Below are 9,644 nucleotides of genomic sequence, written 5' to 3'. Positions count from 1 at the left end.
CAACACTTCCCCAGCGTGGGGCACTTACAGGTAACCCACCTGCCCTGGATTCCCAGGCAGGTTACCTTCCCGCGCGACTCAGTGAGCCTTACTAGCCGTCATTCACCCGGCTTCCCCAAAGCAGGAAAATCACGCCTATTCCCCGCCAGGCAGCACCGAGCTTACAGGGCGAGAACGCCCATAAGCTATCACCCCTAGGGTTCTCCACGAATCCGGACTGAGCATGGTGTGGCTGACTCAGCCTTCCAACGCCGGGCTGAACTCTCACCACAGTAGCTCCCAGCGCCAGCGGGCCCACCTCTTGGCTCACAGGCCGCTCTAGCCGCGCACGGAGACGGCAATCTCGTTGCTCCCGCTTGACGTCATCGGCGGGCGCCGCAGCGCGGTGGCGGGCACGCGCCGCCGAGAAGATGTCTCCGACGCCGCCGCTCTTCAGTTTGCCCGAAGCGCGGACGCGGTTTACAGTGAGTGGACGGTGGGAGGGTGGGACCCTAACCCGGCTCGATCTTTTTCCTCCTCTCCCTGAAAATACTCGAATTTTGCCCTGTGGTAAAGCGGGAACTGAGGTGTGTACGCCGCGATGTCGGTCCCCGGCCCCGTCGGGGGCTGGGAGGTGGGAAAGACGCATTACTTGCCTCTTCCGTGGGTCCTGTGCTGTCCGCCGCCGTCCTTCTAGCCGCAGGTCTCTGAACCCGGCGTTCTGGGCGCTTTTGTGGCCCGCGTGGAGGACTCATCCGCAGACAGCCTCCGGTACGGTCAAGCTCTTCTGCAGTGCTCGTTTGCCAGACAGGTGTCTCCTTAAGGGTGAGGGCGCGAGTGGTTTTAGCCCAGAGAACTGGCGCCCGCTCCGCCTCCTTAGCTGCCAGGTGATAGTTCCGGCCGCTTATTCACCACCCTTTAACCCTCGGTGTCTCACTCCTAAGAGATTAACAAGGAGATCCTAAGTAGGAAAAGGCAAACAGAGATCAGCCTGGGAATTGTTGTCGGATGTCATTTTATTCATACACAATGAGGAAGAGTAGTTTGAGCATTTGGGAAACGCCTTACAGAGCGTTTTCATGTTACCTTACTTAACTCTTAGAATAGCACAGTGAAGTAGGCAAAGTTTTGTTAACACTGGTAGATGAGATAGAACTTGAGACCACACCCCCCCCCCGAAGTAAGATGATGTACTTCGCTGGTGTTTCTGACTTCAGACCCAGTATTCTTTTTATGTTGCCCATCAGAGCATGAAGAACCCAGTTTTAAGTTGTTTGCCTCTATTTGTTTTTAGCATTTGCTCCAGTATTTCAAGTCATGATTCAACTGCTCAGATATTTAACTGTGCTTATCTAGTTCTAGTAACGCCAGAATAAAAAGTTTTCTTGTGTGCACGTTATTTTTTTATCCCATACAATGAGGGTTTGTTTGTTAATCAAGTTTTATGTTGTTTATGTCTTTAGAGTCGTTTTCTTTCTGTAATCCCTGGTGCTCTGAAATTCTGCTAAGAGTACTTGTTAGAAATATCCAATATCATATTAGTCCCGGATGGGATCATTTAATTTGAGATCATCTAGTGCAGTGCTTCTTAAGGTTCAGTGTGCAGTGGAATCATTTGGAGATTCTGGTTCAGTGGGTCTGGAATGGAGCCTGAAAGTCTGCATTTCTAACAAGTTCCCAGGTGATGCCACTGTTGCTGTTAGTAATAAGCATCTACAACAGCCCCCTTATTTAAGAGGAAATTGAAGCACAAAGAGATAAGGAGATATGCCCAAGAGTCTACTGTCTACTCTTGGCAGAGTCAGGAGTGGACATTTCCAGTGTAAATCAAACTCCTGGGGGTAATGAGATAACTTTCCAAGTGTATGTGAATTTCCACAGAATGAATGACTTTGCAGTATTTTTGTCTTTCATATTTTTTTAAGGTTTTATTTTTAAATAATCTCTACATCCAAAGGGGGCTTAAACTTACAATCCCAACATCAAGCATCACATGCTCTACCTACTGAGCCAAAATCCCTTTTTATTGTTTTGGCTTTGAATTATGACTAAGACAATTAACAAGTATTCAGTATTGACTATGTGTCAGGGACTGGGCTGAGCAAACTAGAGAAGGTGGGGCTTGAGATGGGTCTTGAAGAATGGATAGAATTTGCATGAGCCGGTGGGAAGAACGGTGACTAAATACACTAGAGTGAGCTTGATAGAAAATAATGAGAAAAATAGCTAGACCTTAGTGGAGACTATGTTAGGCGGTTGTGGGAAATAAGGTTGGATAGACTGAGGGAGATAACATTAAGGACCTTGAGAGGGGGCTATGAAATTTTAAAACCAAAGCCTGTAAATAAGGAGCCATTTGGAGATTTAAAAAAAAAAAAAAAGGCAGAATACTCTCATGAATGTGATATTTAAAGAAATGGTAGGAGGGAAAGCCTGGAATGAGAAAGTCTAGTTGGCAAGCTCTTGTCAAGTTTAAAGCGATTAGGGTCTGTATCATTTCATGGCGTTTGAATAAGAATTACTGATGTAATGACTGATAGGTAATTTTTTCCAAGTATAAGCATTTCCAGTTGGACATAATGTTGATGAGTGATGTCTTTCCACATACATGCTATTTTTATTTTTCTAGAAGTCTACCAGAGAGGCCCTGAACAACAAAAATATCAAGCCATTGTTGAGTACCTTCAGCCAATTACCTGGCAGGTAAGGCATTGATATCCATGAAATACACTTGCCGAGATCTTTATACTTACCTTGAGCTGTTTAAAAAATGCAGGTGTCTTTTGTTTTTAATAGTGAAAATGAAAAAAAATGTACCCTTGACCAAGCTTTCAGAGGTGTTCTAGAAGAAGAAATTGTAAGTATGTTTTTCTTTATTGTTAAAATTTTGCTGCTAAATTAATCAATGTTATTTTTTAAATTGCTTTTATTCTCAGAATGGATATTTAAACAAGATTATTTTTTCTATAGTGAGCTTGCTACTTTGTGAAAGCTGACTTGATCATAGTGTAGGAGTTACGTAATAGTTAAGGATTTTGACAGCCCAAGTGCAATTTAAGGGTTTGGTTTAACGAATGAGCTCTCTCCAAGTGAATATTAGAAAAGTTGGTATGAGATTTTCCTGAGCCAGAACTGGAATTTGAAGGTGGGCCCTCTCACATTGCTCTATAAACAGTGACCCACCTTTGGTAGCATGAAAGGTCTAGCACAAGAATGTTCAGCATGGGAACTGGATTCCATGCCCTCATTTTCCTGTGGCAACCTCATCAGTTAGTATACAAAAATAACCAAAGCCTATCCAACTTCAGTAGAAAAATTTAACCTAAACGTGAAAACTCTGAATTTATTTACCATTAGTGGGGCACCCAAAGGAAGGAAAAACTTTCAGCAGTTTATTCTTGGTCAAGTGAAGGTTGTGTCCCAAGAAGCTAGATCCTTTTTTAATGGCCATAATACAATGTCCTTTCTTTTGAATAATTCTCTATCAAAACTCATTTTTTTCCTCTTCTTCAGACCTAGTCAGTTACATGTTGTGAGGCATTGGGCAAGTTACTTTGCTTTTCTGAGCCTCAATTTCCTTTGTAAGAGGGAATATAACATTCTTTCAAGGTTGTATAAAACAACACATAATGAACACTCAAAAAATGCTAGTTTCTATAATGTTATGGAATCTAAGCACTACCTCCTCTATTAAAACCCTCAGACACTTTGATGCACCAGTACAATTAATTCCCCTGGCCCTCCCTTTGCCCTGTGCCATTGATTGAGTTATGGCCTCAGTGCTTCTGTACTTGATTAGCTTGTAGCCATAATCATGCTAATGTAACCATCTTCCTAAGACCATTGGATTTTAAGTGAATCACCCCCTTATTTACTTGATCTATTTTAACAATTAATGATTCTATTAATATTGTTCATTTTTTGTATTTTCATCTTAAAAAGTAATTTTATTTTCTATAAGAAATATGTTTATCTTAGATTTCTGATACTTTAATGTCAGAGGATATGTTTTTATTGTTAGCAAACTAGTCTGGACTCTGGCCCCTAAATTAAATTGTTTTCTCCTCTGTTGGTAGATAAATCACTCATCATGTGAAAACGTTTTAGCTATTATTTCTCTTGCTATTGGGGGAGTAACTGAAGGTAAGTACAGTGTTGTTTTTCTAAAGTAATCATGGACGTGACATGCTTTATTTAAAAGTTATTCTCTCTGTACCTCTCCATCTATTTGATTTTGTTCATTTTTCAAATTCTGCCTACCACCTTTGCCAAGAAGTCGTCCCAATGAAATTAGCTCACACTTCTCGTCTCTAGTATGCAGCACACATTTTGGCACTTTGTTTGTTCTCCTGTTGTTTCATTCATTCAGTAAATATTTATTGAGCATCTACTATGTGCCTGGTACTGAGGTAGGACTAAAAGATTCGGTGGTAAAGAAAACATATCCCTGCCCATAAGGAGCCTAGTGGCTAATGGAGAAAACAGATGTGTACATTTTTTACTGAGGTATAATTACTGTGAAGTGGGAATGAAGTGTAGTTGAAGTGACTCTCTAAACTCTGAAGGAATCAGGAAGGTCTTAGAAGGGAAGCTGTAACAGGAGCTGGGATGTGAGGGATGATGGATTTGTCAGGCAGAAAGAGAAAGGAATACATAGCTATGTAAAGGCAAGTTCAGCCTGGCTAAAGAGTTGCATGGAGCAGAGGGGTGAGAGGATGATGACAATGGTGAGGAAGGAAGCAGGAGAGGTAGCTTAGGGTCATTTGTAAAGGGCTTTGTATACCATGCTAACAGGGAGCTATGAAGGAGGAGTTGGATTGGGAGAGACTGCTGGCAGGAAAACAGGTAGGGGACTGTTAAAATGGGGGCAGTGGCAGTGGGGGCTAGTTTCAAGACTAAAAAAGGCATATAGGAAGTACACAGTGCCTAACACATAGTAGGAGCTCATTAAATATTTGCATAAAGAAACAGTGAAAAACTAGTTCATCAGTACTCTTTAACAAATTTAGTTGAAATACTCATTAATTCAGGTAATTTATGTGAAAAGTGCCTTTTAATCTGCAAAGCATTACTTACATATTTATTTTGATACCTATTCCTACAAAAACTAGAACATTCAAGGTAAAAGTGGTCTGCTAGTTTAGCAGCAAGCTATTCTGTGAACTTAAGCATAATTCATAAATTCTAACTTCACATGTTAAACTTTTATACAAGATGTTCATTCATTCAGCATACTTGAATGAGTTCTGCAGCAGAGTGTTCCTTGCCCAATTTCTGTCAAACAGCAGTCTGCTTAGTTCATTGATTACCTTGATGTATTACTCTTGTAGACTGGTAATATTTTTAACTCTTGAAGTTGTACAAAGTCTATTTTTAGAACTTTTACTTTATTTGAGAAAGATAAGGACTTATGATAAAAGCTTAGATGCTTTTTTAATTGGATGGGGAAAAGTCCTGTCCTTCTGGAGAGAGATTATTATTGTATTCTTTATGTGACATGTTTTCAAATTATCCATAAATACGTTTTGTTAAATTCAACTCAGCACATATTTATTGAGCTTCTGTTTAGTGTCAGACACTTTACGGGTTAAAAAGTACAAAAATGCCTGCCCTTAGAAAGCTCGTAGTCTATATAAAAATAAACAAGCTATGATAAATGCTATAATTTATTTATACTGTGCTTCAGAAGTATAGATGGGGTGACCTGTTCAAAGGCATCAGGAGTTTTTTAGATGCACTGATATTTACTGTGTGCTTTGAAAGATGGAGCAGGAATTTGCCACATGATAGAGAGGAGAAAGACTATGTAGGTAGAAAAAAGCATTGTATACAAAACCATAGAAGTATCAACATAGCAAGGTGCTTGGGAACTGAAGAGAGAGTATCTGTGGACAAGGTTAAGGTGAAGCAAAGACGGCATTCAGAGGCTGGGGCACAGGTTGTGAAAAATGCTGGGAGATCACACTATAGTCCAGTTCATCAGAATTACCAGTGAATCTCTGTTTTTAAATGAGATTGCAAAACCTTAGCTTAGTTTTACTGAATCAGAATCTTTGGGAGTGGAATCTAGGTAATTCTTAATTTCTATAATTGTGAGTTAACTTATATCAAACTATGTTGCAACTACAGGCAGGGAGTATGCCTCGCAAATCCTTTAGGTGTACAGGGCATATAGTATCTCAGAACCTTAAGTGGTGAGGGACTTCAGCAGTTGTCTAACCCGGTCTCATCTCTGGTTATCCTGCCCCGCCTCTGTAATGTTCCTGGCAGGTGGTCATCCAGCATCTATGCCGATTGGATGGGGCTTACTGTTTTGATTTCTATTAGATCGTCTTGTCAGGTTTCCCTTGTATTGAGTTAAAATCTGCTTCCTTATGCCACCCACTGGTTCTTGGCAATTTCCCTCATATCACATTCCAGATGTGATCATACCAGTGCAGAGTAGAGCTGAATATATTACTTTCTTTTTTTGAACATACTATATTAACTGCAGTGTTTGGGGCTTACAGTGCTCCCTAGATATTTTCTTTGCGTGCAAGGCTTAAAAGGCTACTTTTCTTAAACACTTAACCAAGTGTTACTGTTACCTTAAAATAGAAGGAAGAGCAGGGAGATGAACGTATGTTTAGCTAGTCCAAATGACCTTTTCTTTAAAAAATGTTTTAATTTATTGCTTTAGTTAAGTAACATTGAATTTTGAAATAAATGACTTTTTACTATACCATTCTGTCCCCTGAAACGATGCTTTTATTTTAAATGTTTAATAGTTGAAATCAGTATAAAACTTTTTTATCTTTTTTGAAGGTAAATCACAAAGATATTTAGCAACATTATGGAACATTTGGAAATGAGCAAAAGGGAAAATACTACTCATTAATTCCTCTACTTTAAAAAACTACCATTCATTTTGGTATATGTTTTTTGTTTCTCTAGTCTTTTTAAAAACTTTTATTGTTGTAACCGTAATAACGTACAGTTTTGAATCCTGCCTTTTTCACCTAACATTATATCATAAGCATTTTCCAAGTTATTATAGTCGTCATAACCATCGTTTTTAATTGGCTGCATTATATTCTTTTGAATAGCTTAGTGGTGAAGAAAACAGACTGTGGAGCCAGACTGCCTGGGTTCGTATCCCAGCTCTACCACTTACTGGCTCTATGGCCTTGGGCAAGTTATTTAACTTCTCTGTGTCTCAGTTTTCCCATTCTATAAACTGGAGGTAATATTATCTACCTCATAGGGTTATAAGGATTAAATGTGTTAGTATACGTAAAGCACTTAGTGTGCCTGACATATAGTAAATGCTCTAGAAGTGTTATCAAGAATTATCATCATCATTATTATTGAGTGCACATACCAAAAATTACTTAAGTATGTCCCATTTGGGGACTTTTAGGTTGCTTCCATTTCTTGTCTCTTAAAAATTTGTTAGGAGTGACTAAGTATACTGTTAAGATATTCTTCAGAATTATTTTGCATGGGCTATTTTACTGTACAGTTTTTTTTTTAAACTTTTAAATTGGCTTGTGCTCCACTTGAAGGTATTTGTACCGCATCTACACCTTTTGTATTATTGGGAGATGTTTTGGATTGTCTTCCTTTGGATCAATGTGACACAATATTCACTTTTGTGGAAAAAAATGTTGCTACTTGGAAATCAGTAAGTGCCTTAGTTTCTTTTTCTGCTAACATTATGTTTCTGTCGATCCAGAGTTCAGAAGATAGATTTTTTTTTTTTTTTTGCTTATATTTTAGTACTGCTGACTGCCAAAAAGTTTGTCCTTCTGAGGGAATTGTACTGCTATCTTGAGGGGGCCAAGTAAGAGTCATGGTGTAGAAAAAGTTGAAGTGCAAAATTTGAGTAGTAACAATTAATTTGAAAATGCACACTTTCACATGTTTAAAACAGTTACTTAGTATCATGTTTTGTTATATATGTGAACATATACTTAATTGAAAATGCTATTTGTGGGGGAAATAGTGAAAAGTGGCATAGTAGACTCAGTGCAAGTCAGTGTTCTTTAATGTCTTACTTGCTGTGACTTATTGAAGAATGCAACAACTTCTGAACAGTAGTGATAATTTCTGTCTTAATTTCAGAACACATTCTATTCTGCTGGGAAAAATTATTTACTACGTATGTGCAATGGTAAGTAATTCAATTGTAAATGATTTTTTAAAACAAATGTGGCTAGTAAAACAGGTGGTTGAGTTAAACACAAGTGATAAAATTTTAAAAATAGATTAGTATCTTCATTTTTAAATAACAGACTCATTTATTAAAACTGATCATTCACTTTAAATTAAACTTCCTGTTCTGGGTATAAACATAAAACCAAAAAAAAATTCAGTGAAGTTTTTCTTGCCCATGCTAAATTCGTTTTATTCCTAATTTTTTTGATGCTTTTTTTGAATAATAGTTTCTACTCCAATTTTGAGAACTGCTTTAGGGAAATACTCTTGACAGACTGATTAACAAATTTGGGTATAGTTGTAATAAACGTAGAATGATTTCCTATAACCTTCATTTCCATATATTGTTAGATCTCTTGAGAAGATTATCAAAATCCCAGAATACAGTCTTCTGTGGACGAATTCAACTCTTTTTGGCCAGGCTTTTCCCTTTATCTGAGAAATCAGGTAAGTTTTTATACATTAAATAAATGCTTTGAAGGAAAATATTTTTCAGTTTTTAATGGATTAGAAGTTGCTCTGATGATAAGAAAAATGGCTCTATGGCCTTGGGCAAGTTATTTAACTTCTCTGTGTCTCAGTTTTCCCATTCTGTAAACTGGAGGTAATATTATCTACCTCATAGGGTTATAAGGATTAAATGTGTTAGTATATGTAAAGCACTTAATGTGCTGGACATATAGTAAATGTTCTAGAAGTGTTATCAAGAATTATCATCATCATTATTATTGAGTTCTATAAAGTTGAAAGTATAGAAAATTGTCGCTTTATTTTCTTTTATTGGTTAATAGTTATACTGTTGCTAATGTATAATACAGGTAACCCTTAAAGTCATTGATTTTTTTTTTGGAAGTATAGTTGACATATATTAGTTTCAGATGTACAACATAGTAATTTGACAGTTGGTTCTTTAAGTTCCAAGCTTATTAATAATAAAAATGTGTAGTTGAATCACACATATGTAGATATGAACTATCATGCCTATATTTCATTTTATAATGTAGGCCAATTTTTCTGCTTCCATTTTCTCCCTCACAGTCACTACTATTTAGGCACATTTATTTCTTTTCATTTCTTTTACCATTTTTTATTGTGAAATATAACATTCATATAGAAAAGTGCATAAAATAAATGTAGACTATAATTCCGAATTAAATCCTTGTGTAACCACTGTCGAACTTCAGAAATGGAATATAACCAGTTCTCCAGAGCTCTCCACATTCTGTTCACACATGCCAGATTTTAATACCTCTTTCCTTCAGTCTTCTTTCCTTAATATCAGGCTAATATACATACCACCTACTTCATATGTTGTTGTGAGGATTAAATGAATTAAAATACATGAATAGCTTACAACAGTGCCTGCATGTAGTGAGACCCATAGTATATGATGGCTGTGGTTTCTGTGTGTTTTCTTTTTCGTCATACTAGATCTGTGGGGTTTTTTCTTTCCTACTTAATGTGATCAA

General features: G+C 37.6%; 1 protein-coding gene across 4 annotated transcripts in view; it reads left to right on the top strand.

Moving 5' to 3' along the window:
- Positions 1-347: 347 nt before the first annotated feature.
- The window catches only part of THOC1 (THO complex subunit 1), a 53,986-nt gene continuing 44,689 nt past the window's right edge, over positions 348-9,644 (top strand). For 3 of the 4 annotated variants that reach the window (XR_013443370.1, XM_078060550.1, XM_036082042.2), the window contains exons 1-7: positions 348-464; positions 2,609-2,682; positions 2,776-2,836; positions 4,056-4,122; positions 7,524-7,642; positions 8,083-8,131; positions 8,527-8,622. Coding sequence is in view for 3 of the 4 variants with exons in the window: in XM_078060550.1 (XP_077916676.1) it covers positions 411-464; positions 2,609-2,682; positions 2,776-2,836; positions 4,056-4,122; positions 7,524-7,642; positions 8,083-8,131; positions 8,527-8,622 (520 nt within the window). In the remaining variant the exon portion in view is untranslated. Of the gene's footprint in view, positions 465-2,608; positions 2,683-2,775; positions 2,837-4,055; positions 4,123-7,064; positions 7,150-7,523; positions 7,643-8,082; positions 8,132-8,526; positions 8,623-9,644 lie in introns of those variants that run through there. The other variant, XM_078060551.1, reaches the window with a different exon arrangement.

Source organism: Halichoerus grypus, chromosome 13 (assembly GCF_964656455.1).
Source record: "Halichoerus grypus chromosome 13, mHalGry1.hap1.1, whole genome shotgun sequence".
Lineage (NCBI taxonomy): Eukaryota > Metazoa > Chordata > Mammalia > Carnivora > Phocidae > Halichoerus > Halichoerus grypus.
The sequence above is the reverse complement of the archived record's forward strand: the minus strand, read 5'-3'. Positions and strand labels throughout refer to the sequence as shown.